The sequence below is a fragment of the Dermacentor andersoni genome, chromosome 1, assembly GCF_023375885.2.
Source record: "Dermacentor andersoni chromosome 1, qqDerAnde1_hic_scaffold, whole genome shotgun sequence".
Taxonomy (NCBI): Eukaryota; Metazoa; Arthropoda; class Arachnida; order Ixodida; family Ixodidae; genus Dermacentor; species Dermacentor andersoni.
The window spans coordinates 73436617-73462120 of NC_092814.1; the positions used below are offsets into that span (position 1 = coordinate 73436617).

General features: G+C 42.2%; 1 protein-coding gene across 1 annotated transcript in view; it reads right to left on the reverse strand.

The window, feature by feature from the left end:
* Positions 1 to 1232: 1232 nt before the first annotated feature.
* The window catches only part of tamo (PUB and ZnF_RBZ domain-containing protein tamozhennic), a 35214-nt gene continuing 10942 nt past the window's right edge, over positions 1233 to 25504 (reverse strand). Inside the window, exon 4 of the mRNA XM_050194011.3 lies at positions 1233 to 5673. Within this exon, the coding sequence (XP_050049968.1) occupies positions 4627 to 5673 (1047 nt within the window). The 3' untranslated portion in view covers positions 1233 to 4626. The remainder of the gene's footprint in view (positions 5674 to 25504) is intronic.

The following is a 25504-nucleotide window of genomic DNA, read 5'->3' on the forward strand; positions in this document are numbered from 1 at the left end:
CTGCAATATTTATTTCTTCAAAAGCCATGGGAAATGAAAGCAGTATGTTCATATTTGTCTTAATGAGCCCAGCTGCTCCAATCTGTATGCCTTTTTACAGCTGGTTTGTTGTTTTCTTGCTGCCTTCTAAATCCCAGGACATCATAAAATTTATTGCAATAAGTTTTGGTAAATTGATTTTCTGCAACACTTGTGAACATGCACTAATCAAACATATTTAGTAAAACTGCAGCACTGTCATACTTAATACACATTCTATTGGGTTTTCTAAACAATAATAATTTATAAAAAACAAATGTGAAGCCCGTTTCTCTTGGTACAATTAACTGCAGTGCATGGCCTTTGTTAGTGGATACCACCGTTGCTTGATTACGGTTACAAGGCTGATGCACCATGTAGCCAATTTTTACTGTTATGTAGCTATTTAATAAAAAAGAAAGCCATTTTTGAAGCAACTTTTTTAACTTCGAAGCTGCTAAAATGTTGCAAATTGTCCAGTCATGTCACTAAATAAAAAAGTTTCTCGCTAAACAAACAGGCAGAAAGGTTGCTAAATCTAGTGACAAAACTACTAAAATGGCAACACTGGCTGTGGTTAGAACGTGAAAGAAGATTTTAAGAATGAAGCCTCAATTATAATTTTCTGAGTCAATAGGTAAGCTCTTCCCGTGATATTCCTAGAAGAGCAATAATTTATAGTGAGGAAAAAAAAAAGTCTCGTTTGAGGTTATTTATATTTATTTAATCTTCAAAAAGCATACATGATGGCAATTCAGTGCCAGTTCAGTGCTTGTGCAAAACAAGTCTTGCCTGCATGCAACTAGTTTCCCTCGAAAATACAGAAGGAGTTGCAAACTATGCCTATCACCTTTAGAACCGATTGAGGATGTGCAGGTAATCCGAGAGGGTTGTGTAGCATCCTGATGCAGTAACTTTGAACTGGAAGATAATTTCACATAAGCAGCTGGCTTGCAGGCTTCATGTAACTGCCAAATAGGGCTCTTTTGCTTAATGCTTGTAATTTGGCAGCTATGTAAAGGCTTATCTTAATACCTAACCACAGAATGTAAACTGCCACATTGCAACACTTAAAGATTTTGTCTTCTGCTTTCTGTCATGTCAAGGAAGATCACTAAAGAAACGGCACTGAGGCACCCAGCAAAAGGTCCCATATTATTTCACATCACCTGCATTGTACAAGGTCTGGCTAAAGATTGACAGCAGACATTGCATAAAGCCAATAAATTTTATTTATGCATGTTTGATGTGTAGAGTATGCAAGCGACAAACTTTCCTATCGTCAAGGTATCTACATTCACTTATGTAACTGATGCAGGAACATAGAAAATGAAACCCTGAATAAACAAAATTACAAGCTGCTATTTCCAAGACGCTTTTAACTTTTTTGACAAACAATTACTGCAATGAAATTGGTAGCCACAATTTCTCAGTGTCAGTTTCTAAACTTAAGTGTTCTAAGGGGTACTAAAGAACAACACTAGTACCTAGTTCAGTCTGGCAAAGTATTTTTTCAAGACTCAATTTGTATTCAATTCGAGGAAAAATAACTTGGTTAAAAGCGAAGAAAGTGAACAGTTTCCCTTTCCGAATTTCACATTTGAACTGCAGTGCCTGTACATCAGGGGAGCTATAACGTAAAACTATTCCAAACTTTTCTATTCCAATTCTATAATCAGCCCTCTGGTCAAAAACTTTTTTGGACCACTCCCACTTAACCTCACATGACGTCACGTAAACCGCGATAGCTCCCCAACTGATATGACGTGTACACACTGATTATGCATGATTTGACTGAACAAAAGAAAAATAGTTATTTCTGATTAGACGCCTTTTCGCCATTAGCCCCCAGCTATTGGTCAGAAGTTTTCGGACTGCACCCACTTCACCTGCCTGTCGCGCGACGTCACTAAACTGCAAGAACTTACCGTGTCAAAGTGACGTGTACACATTAAAGATGCATTTTAATGCCAAACAAAACTGAACTTTCTTTGGAATAGCCGCAGGCTGCCCCGTTCCGAAAGGAATAAAAGATGACTGCCGCTGATTGCTCAGGCACTGGCTACTTGCACCTGCCGGAGAGCAAAGGTTTATTTGATATTATAATAAAGCTTTTTGCCTGGCCATGTACCGTGTCCGAGCACTTTCGGCATGTTTACGACCTCGCTCTGCCAACTCTTCTTTGCTGAGGATCCATTTTAGCGTCGTTATTAAGCTTCCGTTGCATGCTGCCGCGATTTTCGACCAGCCACCGCAAGCTAACTTAGGGAAAGCGGACCAGACGCAGATGCCGGCACCACCCTCTTCATCCGGTTATCGACTTTCAGTGCAGTGGCTCGGCCCCATCGAATCCCTCTCCACTTGAGCGTGTTCCTTGCCTCTCATCAGCCATTTAAATTAGACAAGCCGCTCCGAGTAGGCAATGTTATTCGTTTTTCAGGCAAACAAAAGTGACCTCCTATGAACGAGGAGAGCGTTTGATTGGTCTGTTCAGACAACCCTGCGGGTGACCGCCTAGTGCTTGCGTCGATGGTCACGCAAATTTCATGTCAGGAGATTGAAATGAAAACATATTGGAATAGTTTTACGTTATAGGGCCCCAGTATGATGTCATAATTTCAAAAAAAAATTTTTTTCATTTTTGTGAATTTTTTTTTCAGGAAAAGATTTCCAAACGCACTGGGTTGTGTCTTTAGTTCCTTTGAAAATGCAACATAAACCTTGATTATTGATAAACGATTACCTAGTCTCAAGCAGATGCTGTCCATATCTCACGACGTCACAAGGAGCTAGTGTGGGAACTTCAAGCTCTTTCATGCCTGCATCTTTCCTGGCTTACAAAGACTCCACTCACAATAAGACTGATGTTTCTAGTGTCCCATAAATTTATGTTACCAGTACAGCTTTACTGTCCCTTTAAAGGGCTCATCACCAGGTTTGGCCATCTTAAACAGACAAGTGCAGCACATACTTCCCATGCTAAAGATCACATCTCCAAAGTATTAATGCTGCACGCCACAAAAACAGCTGAAATTTCAAACCAAATTCTGTGCATCTTCCTTGTCGAGAAAGTGCTTCTCCAAGCAAGAGAGTCAAAGTAAAATGCACAAATGCCATGACATCAATCGCAGTACTAGCAACACCACTCATTATGACACATTACTTGGGCAAATTGTGCAATGCAGAACGCACAATGCCGCCACCAGAAATGTGCTGATCAGCAAATATGGAAGAGCAGAAAAAAGAAGAGGCATGGCTTATCATGTGAACGTGACAAGCCATGGCTCTCACTCTGTATGGGAGAAGGTGGGGAAGGAACGTTGCCTGTGGACTCTACGAGGGACAGCAGGAGAGTGCCTCTGTTAGCAGTCGCACTCACCTCCTGGTGGTATGGCAAGAGGGCATTATCTCCTCCAATAATAAACAGATATGAAACATTATTTTGGTATAACGATCCCAAGACAGTGTAAGAACTTCCAGAGCATAACTAAAATTTGCAATGGGACTTGGTGAGGAGCCCTTTAAGAATGATGATACTTGCGTGGAGATCTTCTGCAACAGGGTGAGCAGCAGTTATAAAAAGAATGTGTTGATAAAATGCTAAATTTTTTATAAGAACAAAGATGCATTCATTCGTAGGTTCTGTAACACTGCTAAACAGCATTCAGCTGCCATAACTAACAATGCCAACACAACAACAGGCACTCAAGCCATCTAAAGGTCTTCCCATTTGAGTTCTTTAGCTGCACAACAATCCTGAGTTAACAAGTGGTTAAAGAGCAATCTGCCACAAAATGCAGGAATTGTGACCTTACATCTTAGAAAAGGTCCTTAACCCACAAAAGTAGTGATGAGGGCTTTGCTGCTGCTTATAGCAAAAGAAAAAAAAAAAAGAAAGAACTATACTACAAACACACTGTACATGTCCTAACTTAACATTAGTTTCATTCCAAGAATAAAGACTAATGCAATGGTAAAAGTGATGGCACCCTGTTGAATGCTCATAGCCTTAAAAGCACTTGCTCGTGGATGATAAACTTCAGCAAAATATAACTGAAGGCCATGCCATAGTGAAATAAATTATGTGAAGAACACTCCAGAGGGACATCAGGTGAGCACCTGCTAACATACTGTTTACGATCTTTATACTTCAAGACATAGACATTACTATGCCTAAAACAAAGGCTTCAATGTGACATTCCCATCAAACTTGAAGAAAAAACAGTGCTAAAAAGACGAGGACTAAAAGTAGAACAAGTACGACGGACAGGCGCTAACTTAACACTAACCCACCCACATCAAGCTCCTGCTCATCAGACTTATCTGCTACAGAAGAAAGTCTGGATTCTCCAAGAAACGCAATTTTAAGCCTGAAATGTGGGAAAGAAATTAAGTTTTTGTTAATGCTTGGCCTTTAAATCACACTGGATTTTCTAGCTGCCAAACATAGGCATTTTTTAAATATTTGCACGTGATGAACCTCTGAAGGATGTGATGTAAGATAATGAAAATACAGCAGCAAGCCAGCTGAAACACACTAATGTCTATTCCAATGCCCATGACCCATTTCTTAAGATCTAACACAATCACAGGGCTAGAGGCAGTATATCAAATGTATGTAGGCGAGTCTTTCAGTGACTGACTACATGCACTGCAGGATAATGCCTGACGATCATTGACAAGTGTGCACAAAGGGCACTGCTTGCCACCAGAGAGCAATGGAGTCATCTCGGGGCCCAGATGCTTGCTTTTGCTGCACATCTCACACACATCACGCTCTGGTGCGTTGAGGTATGTGCACGCCCCACAGGACCATATCTGCTTGTCACTAGCTGCTTCCTCTGCATCTAAGTAGCGTTGGGAGGCCTCTACCACAGCAGCTGCATCGAGGCAGTCTCCAGCACTGTCCGGATGAGGAGGCAGTCCAGCATTTGCCATGGCCAGGGATGGTTCATGAGGTATACCATTCATTTCCAGCCCACTCCGCTTGGATCCCAGGGAAAGTGATCTAAGGTCTTGGGATAGATGACCAATCATGTCCCTACTGCTGCTACAGTCCCCGGAGTGACGTGGCAGGCGGCCAGGCATGTTATCTGCAGGAACAGTGTAGCACTGTTCCCCAGCCAGACTGCAGTGCAGAAAAGATCGATCACCAGCTCTTGACACAGCCCCAGGAAACTCGTAACCAGTGGCAGTACAGTACCCACTCCAGGCACCAGCAGAAACACCATAAGCGTCTGCGTAAGAGTCACCATCACCTATAGCATTGCCCAAGACATCTGCATTGCCCATTACCAATTCCTCAGGGTGTCTGGCTGCATGCACTGAAGCTCTGTAACTTGATGCTGTGCGTCGTTTAGCCTCGGAGGTATCGGGAGCTGTTGCCCCTACGTGCGACTGCCAATGGGGTGATGGCCAAGTGCCATTGGAGGGCATCTGATAATCACTAACAGGTAAATCTCTCCAGGATACACAGGGTTCATTTGCACCAAATACTGGAGCCAGCTGCTTGGAGCTTTTGAACTTATGCTTCTGCACCAAGCCTCGAACAGCATCCTCAGGATCACAGCTGCATTCTCGCCGAAATCTGTAAATTTCTTTCCAGCTCAAGGACAAGCCACGATCCCTGATGCCATCCATAATAGCTGCCAGCACCTGTAATAAGACAATGAATTTAAATCTTCAGTGACAAATAGAACTACCTTGGCCAAAGCTATGAAATCTCAACAGCACTAATAAACACACCCTTATAGTTTGTGACAACACACAGTAAAGTTCCTTCAAATTGTTAAACTTGAATGAATAACTATTTAAAAAAACTAACCATACAGCTAATCAACAACGCTTCAATGATCATTTATATCAATGCAAATGTCCATTTTACAGGCGGACCTTTTTCAAGTTGCAGAAGAAGGATCTATGTTGTAGCAAGTGACATTAACGGCAGCATATTTGACTGCAAGTGTGCTTTTGTGATATGAAAACATATGGAAGCTGTGTCTACCTTACACAGACTGCAACAAAAAGCAATGTGGTGATTAATCTGGTTATCATGGCACTAATTTGGGCGATGTACTGTTAAATGAGATGATTCCCATATTCTCTAGGCAGAAATGCTTACTTTGAGCACATTAAGCAGAAGTGTTCTTGTGTTTTAAGCTTTCAGTTCAGCTTTAAATGTTTTGGTTTGTTCTCTTTCTGTTGGCTCTCCTGTACATGCTTTTACAGGTGACTGCAGCTTTTCAATATAGTAATCAACTTGTTTGAGGCTATCAGCATCACACTGATGGTGCATCAATGCAAATGGTCATTTTGTAGGCCCTATTCTAGTTGCAGAAAAAGAATTTATGTAAGTGGTAATTGACACTAACAATAGCATCAGGTGTTTTCTGGATATGCTCTAGAAACTTTCACAAAACATGTTTGCTTTGATATATTTTTAGAAATTGCACAATCAAAGTGCATTACAATATTTCAAGTTGCTTGAGATGAATGCAAACAGTATGCTGCTGGTCCCATCCATCTATGATGATCCATGAACTTCCTCTTCAATGCTTCATTATAGTTACATAAAACACAAAGTATACACCGCAATGTTAAAGGTGCCTGTTCAACTCAATTTGGAAGAGGCGACAGTTAAATAAAGGACAACTAAGATCAACACCCCCATTTAAAGCACTCATTGCAAACTGCTGTGGAGTCTATGAAACAAAGTCATACATATCACATAGATTGAAATCATAATTAGACAAATGACTACACTGTCATCTTGCTGCCCTGATGAAGACAAAGCCACCCGTAGAAATGGCTCTAGCGACATCCCTTGTCAGGCCACCAGTGTCAAACTGCTGTTTGTCACGGTTTACGTGAGGTGTTCATATAGCCTGACATTGTGACTAAGCCGCTATGGAATTCTGCTGCCGAACATAAGGTCAATGGTTTTGTAGGTACACTTCATCAGCGGTTGCAATTTAGTTTGAGTAGAATGCAGTAATGCCTGTGTATCGAGATTTCAGTGGAATAAAAAAATATCCAGGTGATATATTACCTACATGAAACAAAAAAACAGGTGTGGCAAACCCTCAAGAAGGCCCTGCCACACCGATTACGAAAGACATGGAACACATATAGCATTAAAAAGCTTTATGAACAGATTAACGGATCTGGTATTATAAACAGCGCTATTGGCAATCAAATGCAACACCTTCGTGGCATTCCTCTCGTTTCGATTGCTGAAACTGTGTCCAAAGTTCTCCTGCCTTGCCCATGCAGAACAATGCCAACCGTGCTCCATCCATCGTCGTGCTGAACTTTTGTATTGGCAAGATCTCGAAATTACATGGAATGACACCATGTCACACCGTCCACTCTTGGACACTATAGTATCAGTACAGTAGTACTGTTCTCTGCCACCAGATGGCCCCATCCGCCATCAAGTAACACATGAGGAAGAAACTAGAAGCTTAAGGAGTTACCACAAATGCATTAGTTTACACATTGGACATCAAACCTTGGAACAAAGAGGAGAAGGATGAGGAGAAGAATGAGGAGAAAAGACTAGTTTAATTTTCAATGACCAATAAACAGCTAACACAGCAGCTAGCACACAGAAGCAAACAGAAATGAAGTCACGAGACTGGCACAAGATATGTAAAAAAATTAAATAAGATAAACAGAATGTCCTATGAAAAGGAAAAAGAAAACGACGTATAGATAGTGGAATAAGGAAATCGTGGATGCAATCAAAGAGAACTGAAAAGCATCCAGAAAACACAGACATGCAAGAAAGGCAGAGCTATCACTGCAGGAAACATACAAAAAATGCAAATTATATTGATGGAAGAAATGGAAAGTACAGAACCTGGTCCAAGAGAAAACCGAAAGCAAAAATAATTGCTGGGTTTCAAGAGTACGAAAGAAAAGAAACTAAGTCCTCAAAGGCTATTCTGGAAACACATGAAATCTCTTGGTTCAAAAAAATGAAATGGTGCAGGCCTATATACAAGATGATGAGAGCAACAAGTTATAGGGGAGGACACAACGAATTATTTGACCAGAAATACAGCCGTCATTCAAGAGCAGGGAAGGAGCAATTTGGGAGAGGCAGACAAATGAAACTTGTATGGAAAAAGAATTGATCTTGAACACGTCTACTGGAAAAAGTAGAAAGGAAAATACCAAGCTGTATGACAACCAGATTGGATAGAATACCAATGGGGCTAATCAATAAACTGGTGCCTAAAAGCACAGAAGCATCAGTAAAATCACTGGAAAAAATCGTGCAGGACAAGCAAATCCCAGAAAGTTGGTGACTGAGTAGAATGAATCCAATCTATAAGAAAAAAAAAAAAAAAAAAAAAAGAAAAGAAAAGAAAAGAAGAAATGAGAAAACCAGCAAAAAATCCTGATGAAGAATGCGGTTTTATGGTGCAAGGGCCAGGGATGGCCAAAGAGCGCCAAGGAATGGTATGATGTTGATTTTAAACGCGAGTAGTGGTATGGGTTCTATGTCGCAGAGAACCTGGTGGTGGCAGAGTCTCCCAATTCGATCGGGAGTTTCCGCGTATATATACGTATGTGTATATGACAGTGCAGCTATCCACTCTTGACGTCTCGGCTTTTCGACGCAGCCCGAAATGGAAATACCCAGCGTCTTGTTGCCTTTCGGATGAGAGAAGCGACCACTTCCACCATTATTTTGCCCCTTACTCTTAAGTGCTGTCTGAGGCCGTCGGACCGCCTGTATAGTTTGCCTAGCCGAGTTCCCGGCCGCCTGCGCACACAAGAATTCTGGAACTACAAGGCCAGAGCCGCTTAGAAGTAGTTCTATATTGACTTACCCATCGCGATCAGCAAAACACATCTATCGTGGATAAATCAAAGAAGTTTTTAGGCATGTAGGGCCCTCTGGGCTGTACTTGTTGGTGATAAGGTAGCTTCGCCAACTACGGGATTATCTAACTGAGCTATGTCAAATGCTATGCTGCCACAGTCAGAAGTTCGAATCCTTCTATAAGAGTATTTTTTTTTTATTTGGCGATGGTGAGCTTGAATTTCACCTCCTCCGGTGCACATCTGCAGGCTTAGAGTGACACCTGACACCGGCAAAAGATGACGAGAGCGAGTGCGGCTACACTAATCCCGGTACAACCAAACCAGAAAGGCCCACTTAGCTTGAATAAAGACACTCCCTCACCAGAACAGGAATTGGCCTCCCTGGTGCAGTATTCGGCCACTACCTTCCTGATGATTCTTACAATTAACCCCTGGGCCTCAGTCCCCAGCAGCTGCGGAGCACCTGACCAAGGTGGTGGTCAGACCTGTAACGCTGCAGAGGATGCTAAGAATCTCTGGGTCCGGACAGGCCGCCACTGGAAACTGACCCTGTCAACCTTTAACATCCGAACTCTGTCGAGTGAGGCTAGCTTAGCAGGACTCTGAGAAACTATCAGACATTGTTTGGCATATCATCGGCCTTAGTGAGATTAGAGGAACTGGTGAGGCTTATACATTGCTGAATAACGGCCATGTCCTCTGCTATAGAGGTCTCCCAGACGAGAAGCAATACGGGGTGGGATTCCTAATCCATAAAGATATAGCGGGCAACATTGATGAATTCTACAGCATTAATCAGAGGGTAGCAGTAGTCATCATCAAACTTAAGAAGAGGTATAGATTAAAAGTAGTACAAGCCTATGCTCCAACATCCAGTCAAAATGATGAGGAAGTAGGTCAGTTTTATGAAGATGTTGAATAAGCGATGAGAAAAGTGCAAACTCAGTATACTGTAGTAATGGGCGACTTCAATGCAAAAGTGGGGAAAAAGCAGGCTTGTGAACAAGCAATTGGCAACTATGGTGTTAACTCTAGGAACGCTAGAGGAGAAATGCGGGTAGAATTCGCAGAAAGGAACAAGCTTCGAATGATGAAAGAAGCGTAGAAACAGAAAGTGGACCTGGAAAAGCCCTAATAGTGAAACAAGAAATGAAATTGATTTCATACTTTCTGCCGATCCCAGCATAGTGCAGGATGTAGAAGTGATAGGTTGGATAAAGTGCAGTGATTATACGCTAGTGAGGGCTAGGATTCACCTTAATTTGAAGAAAGAAAGAGTCAGGTCAACCTAGAGGCAGTAAGGGTAAAAGCAGACGAATTCAGGCTGGTACTTGTAAACAAATATGCAGCCTTAAAACAGAGAGATGAAGATGACATAGAGGTAATGAAGGAAACCGTAACTAGGCTGGCTTCCGAGACAGCAATTGAAGTGGGAGGCAAGGCACCAAGGGGGAACCAGTAGGCAAGCTCTCCGAAGTAACAAAGGACCTAATAAAGAAACGACAAAGAATGAAAGTGTCCAACTCAAGAGATAAGATAGAATTCGCGGAACTGTCAAAACTGATCAAAAAGGAGAAAATAAAGGATATTCGAAACTACGTGAGAAAGACTGAAGAAGCTGTAGCAAATGGACACAGCCTGAAATCAATGAGAAGGAAACTTGCCATAGGTCAAACCAAGATATATGCACTGAAAGATAAGCAGGATAATATCACCAACAATCTCGAAGATATAGTAAAAGAATGGAAGAATTCTATACTGACCTGTACAATACCCAGAAGAGTCAGGATACCTCCATTAGAAACAGTAATGAACAGGATACAGAAACTCCTCATATAACTAGCGATGAGGTCAGAAGGGCCTTGCAAGACATGAAACGACGAAGAGCGGCAGGAGAAGATGGAATAACAGTCGATTTAATCCAAGATGGAGGAGACGTAATGTTTGGAAAACTGGTGGCTCTTCATACGAAGTGTCTATCGACTGCATGGGGTCTCAGAAAACTGGAAGAATGCAAACATTATACTAATCCACAAAAAGGGAGACGTTAAAGAATAGAAAAATTATCAGCCAATTAGCTTACTCCCAGTATTATATAAAATATTTACCAAAATAATCTACAGTAGAATAAGGGCAACACTGGACTTTAGTCAACCAAGGGAACAGGCTGGATTCAGGAAGGGATACTCTACAATGGATCACATCCATGTCATTAATCAGGTAATTGATAAAGTCGCAGAGTACAATAAGCCTCTCGATATGGCTTTCATAGATTACGAAAAGGCATTTGATTCAAAAGAGATGCCAGCAGTCATACAAGCATTATGTTATCAAGGAGTGCAGACTGCTTATGTTAATACCCTGGAAAATATCTCCAGAGATTCCACAGCTACCTTAATTCTACACAAGAAAAGTAGGAAGATACCTATAAAGAAAGGGGTCAGACAGGGAGACACAATCTCTCCAATTTTATTCACTGCGTGTTTGGAAGAAGTATTCCAGCTATTAAACTGGGAAGGCTTAGGAGTAAGGATCGATGGTGAATATCTCAGCAACCTTTGGTTTGCCTATGACATTGTTCTATTCAGCAATACTGCAGACGAGTTACAAGAAATGATTGAGGACTTTAACAGAGAGAGTGTAAGAGTGGGTTGAAGATTATTATGCAGAAGACAAAGATAATGATGAATAGATTGGGAAGGGAACAAGAGTTCAGGATCGCCAGGCCACCTCTAGAGTCTGTGAAGGAATAGGTTTACCTAGGTGAACTAATCACAGGGAACCCTGATCATGAGAAGGAAATTCATAGAAGAATAAAAATGAGCTGGATCGCATACGGCAGACATTGTCAGCTCCTGACTGGAAGCTTACCATTATCATTGAAAAGGAAGGTGTACAATGAGTGCATTTTACCAGTACTGACATATGGGGCAGAGACTTCGAGATTGACAAAGAAGCTTGAGACCAAGTTAAGGACCGCACAAAGAGCGACGGAACGAAGAATGCTAGGCATAATGTTAAGAGACAGAAAGAGAGCGGTTTGAATCAGAGAGCAAACAGGTATAGCCGATATTCTAATTGAGATTAAGAGAAAAAAATGGAGCTGGGCAAGTCACGTAATGTGCAGGTTAGATAACTGTTAGACCATTAGGGTTACACAATGGGTACCAAGAGAAGTGAAACGCAGTCGGGGACGGCAGAAGACTAGGTGGAGCGATGAAATTAGTAAATTTGCGGGCGCTAGTTGGAATCGGTTGGTGCAGGACAAGGGTAATTGGAGATTGCAGGGAGAGGCCTTCGTCCTGGAGTGGACATAAAATAGGCTGATGATGATGATGATGATGATGAGTCGATGCTATAGTCAATGTCAAAGCGTATATGTGACATGGCTGTATATTGGCCTAAATATTTCACTGTAGAGTGCGCAAAGTATATATGTAATAAAAATATGACAGTGATACATAGGGTGTACAATAATATGTTCTATGAAAATAAAATATAGGCTACGAAGGAGTGATACACTAAAATGTGTCACTGTCAGTAGCACTACTACCTCATCAGGGCACTTAAAAAGTAAGGGCCTGGAGGCGTGCGCTATACAAGATCTACCACCGCAACAGAAGCCTCCCAAGAGAGGCTGTGCTACAAATTTTTTGGGCTGATAGTAGTAAGTGGATTTCCTTGAAGAAACCTAAAACTGATTTTGTGTTAAATAATGGCTCCTTACCGAGAAACACTGCCGGTTGAAGCAGGATATGTTGCCTGTAAGCTAGTGTAAAGTGTTTTTTCCTTTCAACGTCTAAGACGTGGAGGACAGTCAACCCCTCACTACATTTACCGCAGATCGGAGGTTCATCACCTGTTAATAAGCAGTGGTGTGTCCTGTATGTGTGTCCTATTCTCAACCGACTTAGCAGGACACCAGTTTTCTGTGGTTTCATTGTTGATGGCCAAATTCCTAATCGTGGTCTAATCAGGTGAAACTTATTAGACATTTCAGCCTCCCAAAAGTGTTGCCAAATGCTTCTTAGTTTTTTCCACAGCAAAGGTTTCAAATCTATGGCTGAAACAGCCGTGGGAGTGTTGCGGGCTTTCATTGCTATGAATGTAGCGAGTTCATCAGCAAGCATATTACCCTCGATGCCTCTGAGTCCAGGCAGCCAGCGTATTACGATATGTTGTTCAGCTGTATGAATAGTGCACAGAAGCAAATATAGTTCACTATTTACAGGATTTTTGTGCTTTTGTAGTGACATCAAGGCCTTAACTACGCTTAATGAGCTCATACATACAATTGCCTTCTCTAACTTTAATTGCATAATATGCTTCACAGCTGACAATAGTGCATAGGCCTCAGCAGTGAAGATGCTTGTTAGTGGGTGCAGAATGTCAGATCTTGAAAATAATGGACCGACGGCTGGATAAGACATGCCAGCATGCGACTTTGATGTGTTGGTGTAAAATTCTGGGCATGAGTACTTGGCTTCAATCTGAAGGAAGCGCATATGAATGTGTGCCTCTGCGGCATGCTTTGTGACACTGATAAATTATGTGTCCCATTCTACCAAATGATGTGATAACTACGATGATAAATGATGTGCCACTGCCATGGCGGTAGCAGTATTGCTGGTTGCAATAGATGGTGTTCTAGAAGTGGGACATGCATTTCTTCATTTCTTCACTGAGCTTCCTCACACGAAGTGAGAAGGGCTCCCTCATTGTGCATCAATTATGAAACAGTGTTGCACAGGACACATCGTTTACGGTTTTGCAGCAAGGATGTTCAGGATTCGCATGTACTTTCAGATAATATTGCAATAAATCCTACTGACTCATTACAGTATTCTTAGTGGCATACAGATTAACAATGGTGGGTAGGACAGAATGAAAACTGGGAGATCTACGGAACAGTCTTAGAATAGGCAGGTGTATAAATAATAACATATTTATTATCACAGCCTACAGAATAGCCAGAGCAGAGAATAGACCCTTATACTTAACGTTTCTGGATATGAGTGGTACAGTCGCGGTCAAAAATACGCGGCCCACGGCTCCAGTCGGCGGAGCGGCCGCGAGCCGCACCGCGGCGCTCGCGTCGGCGCTGCGAGAGTTTGCGCTCTGACGACAGGTATCTCCCTACGTATCGTCCGTATCCGTTACGTATCCGCCCGTTACGTATCGTCCGTTACGTATCCGCCCGAGAGCGAGGGAGATACCTGTCGTCAGAGCGCAAACTCTCGCAGCGCCGACGCGAGCGCCGCGGTGCGGCTCGCGGCCGCTCCGCCGACTGGAGCCGTGGGCCGCGTATTTTTGACCGCGACTGTACATACGAGAATGCAAACACAAATTATGTGGAACATTGTTAGTGATGAAGGACTAGGGAAGACAACATAACGCTACTAAAGGAAATATACAAGAATAATAAAGCGCAGGCAGTGTGGAAACTGTTGCTAGTGGCGAGACAGAACATTCAGAAAATCTTGAGCCAGGGTTTCCCATTATCACTGCTGCTATTTACGATGTACACTGTAGGCATGGAAAGACAGAAGAGTCAGTTAAATTGCATTTAATTAAGAAGATGGTGTGGAGGTGGAGTGAACTGTGCCAGGTTTGGTATATGAAGATGACATTGTTTTGTTTGCAAGAAGTCAGAAAGATAGTCATTCAGCTTCTGGCCGACAACTGTGGAGAAGAGGGTGAGGCTCTAGGATTTAGATTCAGTGGAAAAAAATCGGGTCTTAACATGTTTAGTGGTGCTTTTGATCAGACGATCGCAGTACAGGGAAACAAAATACAGAGGGTTGAAGAATACGAATACCTAGGATTTTAAATTAGAGGCAAAGAATTGCATGGAAAAAAAGTCGCAGTTTCACCGGAAAGGCAAAGCATTGACAGTGATACCAAAGTATTAGACTAATATATGAACTAAGACTCGTATGAACTTTATGAGCAGTATACACTACAGCCCACCACCCAAAGGCACACATGACAGAGCTCACAATGAACACGAGCAGTCGCATTCATAATACTGACGTGATGAGGAACACATTAGTCCAAAAAACAAACATTTCATGGTGCTGCCCTCTTTACCATTTCAACTGTGGTGTGCATAGAAAACTCAGCAGATCACGGGGCCTCCAACACTGTGTGCACGAGAAGACAGTGAACATCAAGCTGCCAGCCTTCGAGGCCCACCCTCACATGCATACCATGGCTCCCACAGCAGATCACGTGATCTCCAACACATAGCACGCAGGCCATATATGCACTCGGCCACGCATGCACTGTTGCACCTGGGACAATATGGCTATTGCGGTGCCAATGGCACTGGCGTGAACACATCTTGATTGCCCATGTAATTGCTACCGCAATAAAATATAAACAAGTATTCAAAGAGAACGGCAAATAAATGCACTTATGGGGGCATAATAATTACATGGTAATACAAGGCTAGTGAAAATTTGTAATGGTTCTAGGACTTGCGTATGGAAACTCAATGTTGTGTTTAAAATCTAAAGTGCAAACTGAACCAGAGAATAATGAAGGTTGGGAAGGCTAGCTATAGGTGCACACAGAAAAACTACAAACACAGATGTTCAAGATTGCATGGGTTGGGTGTCTGTCGAAGTATGGGAGGGCCCAGAGTAAAATTTGCTTCAAAAAGTGATTTGCTTCAAAAAGTGACCGAAGAATATAAAGAAAAAAAAGGGCTGCTAAGGTATTTGGGTACCTATACATCAAAAACATACAATGTAGAAAAGAAACGACAAACTTAAATATTAGGTTAATGCCTTGGAGAGCGACAAGAAAATAGGTGTTAAACGTAAAGTTGGAGATGCAGAAACAACATATTGGATAGACGTGATGCAGAAGCCAGCGATGGAACTATATGTCAAACAGCAAAGAATGAAATCAAAAGAGAAATGGTTTATGATAATTCAGAAAGTAATTTATGGCTTTTCAAAGCCAGATCAGGATGCCTGTGAGCACAGTGTTATACAAGAAAACTTGCCGATGACAACTATACAAGCATAGCTTGTGGATATAGTGGAGAAACCAGAGAGCATATTTTGCTGGCATGTCACAAATCCAACCAGAGGTAAATGAGGAAGTAGTTACCCTACACCCGTAAGCTTTAAGGATAATAGAGGAAAGGTTGTTAAAATAATAGCTTTAAGGGCCCTGTTACACAGAAAATGTGGCAGCGGTGGTGTTGCTCGTGCGTTGACCGTGCGTTGGACATGAGCGAAAATTCCCGATGGAAGTAAAGAATTAATAAAATTCGTTAATAGGGCAAAGAATGTTTGCAATGACGCCAAATTTCTCAGGGAGGTTCGTGTAACCAAAGGAAAAGTAATTAAGCTGAAAAGAAAATTGGGGTTTAGGTGGAAATTGAACCCATAACCTTCGGCATGTGAAACGGCCACGAAGGCAAACTGGTTCAAGTGCATTAGAGGGCGTCATAGTGAACGCTGTGGTCTTTGACTGAGTGGTGACAAACAAGAGCATGAGAAGCAGTCAGAGACCCTTTAATGCTATTGATTTCTACTCTTAAAGGTGAAGCTTATGCATCCCACTAGATTTTTGAATCTCTGGCATAGAATAGTAAAAGATAGCTGGAGTAATAATGGTGGGATGAATGCATGGTACACATAGAAAGAAAAGGGACTATATTTTAGAGCAATAAATTTCTTGTAGAATTCACAATTTGTTAACACAAACCACATATCTCAAGGGCCAATAACAAACACGGAAGAAAAGTAAAAATAATGTGCTTGGTGGCATAAGCCACCAACCCATTTCAAAGGGTATGCTGATAATATTTACCTATCCATGGAGCAAACACTCGCAACAACCTGCGTCTGCTGCAGAAAAGACCTGTAGACAATTAAGCACATTGTGATCGAATGTGAAGATATCCATTCAGCTAGAACTAGAGGGAATGTCCACCTTCTAGAAGCGCTGGGGTTCAAAGCTGACGGGAGCACTAACTGTTCAGCGGTGGAAATCAGCAAGAGATGATTGGAGCCTTGATGGAAAAGAAGCAGGAAAGACATCGGGGCAGGGTTAACACAGGCATAGGAAACTTTACAAGATAAATTAGACATATGCAAAATGTTAGATTGCAATAGATATAGTAAAACCTAATTATAGAAGTTAGCGTGTGCAGGCTAGGTGATTATTTACTGCCTCACCAATTCAAAGGGGATGCCATTAGCAATCACCATCATCAAGACATTTTGCCAATTTTGCTTGTACCAGATGCACTGCTTAGTTGTAATGTCTACCAGCCATGGTTGCTTAGTGGCTATGGTGTTGCGCTGCTAAACAAGAGGCTGTGGGATCGGATCCCTGCCATGGTGGCCGCATTTCGATCAGGGCAAAATACGAAGACACCCGTGTACTTAGATTTAGGTGCACGTTAAAGAAACCCAGGTGGTCGAAATTTCCGGAGTCCCTCAATACAGCGTGATTCATGATCAGTTTGTGGTTTTGGCATGTAAAATCCCATAATTTTATTAATTTTAATTTTTAGTTGTGATGTCTAAAGAAATCAAACCAATGGCCAGTGTGTTTAAATGTGCACAGGAATATACACAAAATGGCGGAGATCTCGGGAAGCTGAAGGTAAGAGCAAATGGCCTTTTGAAGGAAACATCAAGCTCCATCAAGGTGCTCTCTGCTGCGAGCGAAAGAATAATGCTAGGATCACATTTTCATGACTATTTTCTGATGGCTAAGCAGGCTTACTTACCATGTTCTAAAACTGTTAGGGAGCTCGAATCACAATTTTTTAGAATTTTCTAATAGTTTTATTGTGTAGCGATTATATGAACACTTGAGGTATGCTCGTGCCACTGCTGCGTTGTGACAGTTTCGACACACATGTGTGTGTCATGCGTGGATGGCTAGAAGGTCTTCATAGATGCGCAGTGTGTTTGGCTGCAAAAGTGACAAAGCCAAGTGGATGCACAGTCGCTCTCCGCTCAATTGGCTCTGCTGGAGCCAGGGCAACATTCTGACTTCTGCTGCTGGCATGAGCATTGTGCATACACACATTAGCATTCCTACTGAGCAGCTCTGTGCATACCACACAGTGATGCATACACGTGTCTCAGCGAAACTGACCGTAAACGTCCAGCTAAACTGGTCTAATCTCTTCATTGGGCACTGGCAAACATAGATGGTTTTCTATTGGTCTCATCTAGTGCACTGTCGAGGTGTGAAAGCTGTAATGCCATTGCAGGCATTCCTTATTGTGCCAGCATTGTGACACGCCTGGTACCTACCAAGGTTCTCAGCGGGAACAGTTGTCTCGCGTGCTGCATTGTACCATGTCACCTCCACGTACTGGTAGAACACCGTACGAGATGCTCGAGCACAACGCTAAACCTTGATATAGTTTTCAATGCTTCACCTTAGTGTGAAACTGCCAATGTTTATAATTATTGACAACCTTTTTAACCCTTAATAATAAAGAATGTTCACATCCTAGTATACTTGTAACATTAGGAAGCTTCTGTCATTATACATTGCCCCTATAAAGCTTGCTTTATCAAAAGTACAAATGGACCATAACAAACAAGTAAGCAAATTGTTCGCATACTCAAGACTCTTTGCAGCATGCGTAGCCATGTATTTTTAGAATGAAATATTAAAAGGCAGTCTTGTAAGCTTGTTCGCACTTGCATTACCGTTGTGGATAAATTGGAAATGCTTCATCCGACGCAATGGCAGTGAGAAAAGCACTTCGAATGGTCATGGCAGATGATGGCACTATTATGTTGACTGACGTTACAATGAAGTGTATTCACATTTAATCCGAAGAGAACACAAAAGTGCTGTATCCATAAATAGTACAAAACATTATCCACTCTCGAATGCCATGTCTGAATGAAATTTGAACGTGAATGATCACAATGTAGCTAGAAAAGTATGGCTGACTGTGCAATCCAACATGCTCTACTACCGAACTTATTGTGTTTTTATGTACAATATGGCTGCATTTTTTCTTCAATTTTCAGGTTGATTGTGCAAAGTTGATGATGAGCAGTATTCAGAAAGTATTTGAAAAATATTTTATTTTGTGAATAGTGACTATATTTGATTCGAGGATCAAATTGAAAAGGAGAATAATAATCTATTCGTTATTTGAAAGGTTAGAACATATGCACACTCCTAAAAAAGTGTTAGTATGTTTCATGTGATGGTTTTGTGTCCTCTGCAAGGTCATGAAAATCGCTCAGTTGTTCATACTGCTGCAAGTTATTTGTGCATTGCAGGCAGTGTGTACACCCTGCAGTTGGTGCCTACGACATCACCACTGCTGGTGGGGAGAGTGGCTCTTCCAAGTAGGGCGTACAGGCTTTTGTTTGATCTTTCAGCCGTTTGAACTTTGAGAAAGTCATTCTGCAATCATGCCTGGAATTTCGCAGACATGCGCATCACGGCATTATCCATGCACCGTGCTTGAGGAGTACTTCTGTTTGGGCAAGTTAGTGTGACATATTACGAGTTTAAACAGCATGAAAAGACGAGCACAAAGAAACATATACACACAAGATCAGTGCTGCACTACTAACTTGGCTGGTAGAGGTAGTACAGCACTAGGACTATGTGTGTGTGTAACTTTGTACTATTTTTCTCGCACTGTTTAAACTTGAGATGGTATGTAGCACCATGCTTGTTTGTTTGGAATGCTCAAAGTTGATGAGTAGCCCTTTAAAAGCAAAAACAAGAAGCGTTATCATCTCTTTCTATGGCCGTAGCTACTATGCAATTGTGGCACATTCAGTGCACAAGCAAAATGTCTGATGTTGTGACGCATTGTTTGATACTGAGAGACAAGCAACAACCTAAGGAACCACTGTCAAACGTGACACTGGTGGTCAGTTCAGTGATGCCTTTAATGAAAACTAAATATCCATTTCCACCACCTCAGGCAACTGATGTGCATTATGGACCACAAATTCTTTCTTATCAGTGTTAGAATGCAAGCACTAGCCCACAGCCTTCATTCAATTAACTTTGTCACCCCAATGGTGCTGTATTTCATGGACAAGCTTGCCACATTTCTAAGGTTGAGTATCCGCCTTGAAGGGAAAGGACAGCTTTTGTTTTCAACTGACACTAGTGCTGGCCATGTTGATCAGAAGTGGTGAGAAAAGTCTGTGTAAATTGCCATGGCCCTTCACGTCTACAGGGTTTAGAAGTTTTGATTCCAGAGCCTTTAACACATCTACTATGACCATTGTGCTTGGCATTGCTATGAAACAGGCTGCAGATTTTTGTTCTTAAGCACCTGTCGCATCAGTAATGGCTAGTGCATCTGCTATGAGTGGACCTAGGAAGTGGTTGATTGCATCTGCCACAAATGTGCCACGATTCGTCTGCTGCTGCTTCAAAAAAAAAAAAAAAGTGTGGGTTGCTGACAACAGTTTGAAAGTATGGCATGTTTAGTTGCTACATACCTAGATGCAAGTAGGATGCAAAGAATAGATGCAAGGTGGTTGGTTTTGTCAAAAATGCAGGAGTGGGCGCCTTGCTCATGTGCTTATAAGACATCATATTTTAATTAAATGTTTTGCAACAAAATTTGCTCAAGTTATCACACATAAGACCTTTACTAGCCAGTAACTTTGCTTCTGAGATGAAGATGCAACTAAATATGATATACCATAACATGCTTTGCAGCAGCCAACACATGAATCACTGTGAAAGAGCTCTCACATATTTTGGATCCATTGGGCAGACACAAACAGTATAACAGACTATGGCTAATATAAGTATTAAAGGCTACACAAGAAAAATGTGACTTATTAATCCCAATAGTTCCCATCACATAATGCACATATAAATTATGTTAATTGACAAATTATGTTAATGTGTGATGAATTATGTGCAACTTGTGATTTACTACCTGCTAACTATTTAATGCTATAAAAATAACAAATGTTTTTAATGTTGGCTGTGAAATGCAATTCATTTTGATCATTCATGTCTTTGAAGACACTGTGATGAGGCTGTGTGAGCTGAGATGGGTTGCAGCCAGTCTCAAGCTCTTCAGCTAAAGGAAAATGCAACATTGGGGGAATAGCGTGTTTCCCTGTACTGTAGAGAAGAGTCTCTCCATTTCCAAGAAATAGAAAGGAAGGAAAGTGGTGCCTCAGCTGCGGTCTCGCAGCAAGGTGCAAAATGCTGGAAGCAGTTGGAGCAGTGAGAGTCCCTCTATGTGCAACCTTCTTTGCGGTGCACACGTATGCACCATGTGACAACCAAGCATAGCCACTCCGGAGATACTGGGGGTTATCTGTTGAAGTGTTCACAAGCCCTTTGTGCCACATCATAGGCACAAAGGGCTTGTGAACACTTCAACAGATAATGAAATTGACCCATTAGAACATGAACATAATGTCGACGAGATGAGATCCAAAACAAATTTGTCAAATACCCCAGAAACATTTCCCCCTTCACGTAAAGTGCATACTAGCAGCTCTACTACTGGAATTCTTTAGCAGAATGCGTTGTTGGGCAAGTTGGTTCATTGTATTTGGAAAGATTGGATGTGCTTTGTAGACGATCACAAGGAAGAAGACGGGGTAGGCGCAAACTAACAACTGAGGTTTATTCGAGGGAAACACTTAAATATCAGTTCGTGCCAGCGCAGGCGCATCCCCTTATCTGCTGCTGATACCCTGATGCGCCTGCGCAGGCATGAACTGATATTTAAGTGTTTCCCTCGAATAAACCTCAGTTGTTAGTTTGCGCCTGTCCCGTCTTCTTCCTTGTGATCGTCTACAAAGCGCATCCAATCTTTCCAAATAGAATGGAATTGTTTGGTGAACATTCTCACGACAAGTTTACAAGCTAATCCTTCTCCCGTCTTTTCGTGCATTGTGTTAACATGCTCCATTCTTTCTAACTATTGGTGGTATAAGTATGTAAGTATAAAGACTGCTCAACATTATCTGCCCTCTTGTGTTGGTGTTCAAAAAGGCAAGTGAAGGAAGAGAGAGGGCGACTCAAATAATGTGTGCTCAGCGACATGCTCGCCTTAGCCATGACTTGCATTGCCTGAATTCTGTGTCTGCCTTATGTCAGCAGCCCAATGGTCAGACTTCTCGCACTGGTTGCTGTTGCTACCCGTTGCTACCAGGTGACGCTTTGTAGACCACAAGCTATGCGAAGTAGGGATGCATGGACATCCCAGTAGCATGCGCCTCCCAGTACCTCCGGAGTGGCTATGCTTGGTTGTCACATGATGCATACGTGCGCACCGCAAAGAAGGTTGCACATAGAGGGACTCTCACTGCTCCAACTGCTCCCAATGCATGTTGCACCTTGATGCGAGACCTCAGCTGAGGCACCACTTTCCTTCCTTTCTATTTCTTGGAAATGGAGAGACTCTTCTCTACAGTACAGGGAAACACGCTATTCCCCCAATGTTGCATTTTCCTTTAGCTGAAGAGCTTGAGACTGGCTGCAACCCATCTCAGCCGGGGAGACCACTGCCTGCTGTCCCTTTGCGGCACCTGGCTAAATTGTGAGCAGCACTGCCCTAAAGCCAAGAGCGTGGAGCATACATGGTGAGCTGAATCTTCTCAGCCTCTAATTGTGTACTCTACCCATTTGCAGTTTTGCCCTAGCTGTGTAGAAAGCTGATGATGTGGTTTATTATTGTTTGGATCTCCTACAATGGTGAAAGTGAGGTGACAATAAACACCTTCAGTTAGAAAGTCTTGTTCCTGTTCCCACTAGCCTGAACCTACTGTGGCGACAACTCGATGTGAACCACCTGTTGAGTCACAGCTCTGACTGATAGGGCTGCCACAAAAGGTACTAGCAAGCCACTCCACTGGCCTGGCGTGATAATGAGAAGGTGCAAATTGCACATGCACAGTTACTATCACACATGTATAGATACTGTCATAAAATGAGTGCGAAGTATTCAGTGATTCCGTGCATGAATTAAAACGTCAAAAGGTTTGGGACAGGTAAACAATATTTATCGGAGAGTGACTGGGTTCAGGTTTCAGCAGAAAGTGTATAACAGGTAAGTATTAATAGGAAGCCCACTTGAGCTGCACTTATAAGCTATTCACATCAGAAAGAACAGCCCTAATGTTCACATTGAATGTTTACCAAAGACTGTCATGACTTGAGCTACATGTGCTAGGGCCATGGAAAAACACTGCATGCAAGGACTCCAGAGCCGGGGGCAGGGGTCGGGGGTGGGGTGGGGAGTCGTGGGGGGTTCGAGCCTTCCTGGAGTTTTCCTTCACGCGGCTCAACCCCCCCACCCTCCCCATCTCCCTCTGCCTTTCACCACCGCTCCCCCTTGCCTGTCATGGCCCTGTCGACTGCTTGTTGCCGGCATGTCAAATAAACAAAGAGTTGATAATCAATTCATCCCTCCCCGTATATCATGTATTATCTGCTCTTCTTTCTGATGATGTCAGTGGGTCAATTGGCCAAAAAGCAGTGTTTGATCTACCCTCACACATTTTGGGGACAAAATTTGGCAAGGACGCCACATTTGCAGCTGTCCAACTTGAAGCCCATGTTTTCAGTTAGCAGCACTTGTTGGTTTCTCAAACTTTTCTAGCACAACTTTCTCCTCCCTGTCTCTGGAAGGTCAAGAACATGTGCGACACGGTTGCAGGGGTAGCAATGAACTGAGACACAAAAAGTTACGAGCTGAGTACTGTGTAACCACCACACCCAACTCCACAAAGTTCACCTGAGTATGATAGTGGTATGCAAAGTGTCTTAAAGCCTGCATCTGGCATGAAAGTGTCCATTTGCTCGGCGCAGTATGTAACACCAGACTACGGCTTCGATACAACGGTTTACCTCATCAAACCTCCACAACGAGCAACCTCAATTGCTGTAAAGAAACATGATGTTGTGACAACCTTCCTTTATTTTACTTGCACTCTTTTGTATACTATACATATATACTATACATATATTATATACTATACATATACATATAGATATATGCGCATCGTGTGCTCCGTGAAGCATCATGCATTTACGCGACAATTGCATGAAGAATATATCAACAGTTTGACCAGCGCATTCATCGCAAGCCTAGATGCCAAGCAGTTAAGATACACTAGTGAAAAGAGTCTTGCGCAATCTTGCATCACCCAGCCTACTTGCATTTGGCACGCTCGGTGCCGCCTGCCCAGACATGTCACCTTCACACACTCTGCGTCACACTATCGCAATAAGGAAATAAAAAAATAGAATAAAAAATACCACACAAATGAATAAAATTGTAAGGTGTTAATATTGTGTAAACACTCATGAAGGCTACAAACTTTTGTTAACCAATCATCTTTACATAATTTATTGGTAGCGGCAACTGTGTAAAGTCCTGTCAGGCTTTCTAGCGCCTAGTTGTATCAATCCGCGCTGCTCCACCTCAGTCTTGGAACAACTGTGGCACATGCGAGTCGTATGTGTGCCACGATGCCAGCTTCTCAACAGTAGATCGGCAGTTTCTTTCTGCCAGCATCAAAATGCTGTGCAAGAACTGAAACTCCACAAGGTATTACATCTCATGCCTGCATGTGTAATTTTTATACTTTTTGAGCACACGCATCAATTTTATTGTTTTATTCGTTCCCTCATTTTGTGTTGTTAGTGGTAGGCACCTGACCCGAGTCTCTATCCAAGCAATGCAGCCATATTACGCAAGAAACATGCTCTGACGGTAAGGCTTGTCAAACAATAACTACACTTTAAATGGCAGCCAATGGAAGCAACTTAAATCTTGCGACTTTCGCAGGAACCCTGCCAGAACTTGCGACCGCCATAGTTATCGCCGATGGATGACAACTACAGCCTGACTACACCCAGTCTTCCCAGTCATCACCTACGTCCACAGACTTCCACAAGTAAATTGTCTCCAGTGTTGAGGCTATTATGCGTGCCCTACAACTTTAAAAGAAGGCTGGACTCTCAGTATGCAAGCAAGGGTGGCCGCCTGTTTCTCGCTCGTTTAGTGCTCACAGGAGTGAGCATAAGAAGGATGCCGCCGCGCATGCGTTTCCTTTTCTTTTCTTTTTTTTGGGAGACTCGAAATATCTAATTGCCTCTGGTTGGCAATAAGATGAAGATTAGCGGAACTTTGTCACAAGTTTTGCTTTTTTGACGGGCACACAACCACACAGTTTTCTTAAGTGCGCTAACCTAAGCAGTTCAATTATGCTATGGAAGTAAATATTAGTGCAAGAGCAGGAAAATTTGAGACTTGCGAAATATTCTCGTGTGCACATATTCTAAGCCTTGAACTATAACAATGCATCAAATTTTTATTTGCTATAAGTTTATTTCCTTTCTTTATTGTTGTCATTAATGAATAAAAAGTATGTATATACCAACACAAAATATTTTTTTCTCACTTTACGGTCACCCTAGAAAAGTTCAGGTAAATTTCTTCAAAATATGTCCCTCAGAAGAATTGAAATCTGCAATAAAAAAAATCGACCCTGGGCGGTCGCATATGGCGAAAAATATCGACCCTGAAATGGTTAATAACTGGAAAAAAGCTATAGAGAGGTTCTGACAGCATGAAAAAAGCCAGTTCCACTTAGATTCCTTGAACCACAACCTGTTGAGGTAGAGAGGTATCCGTGTAACA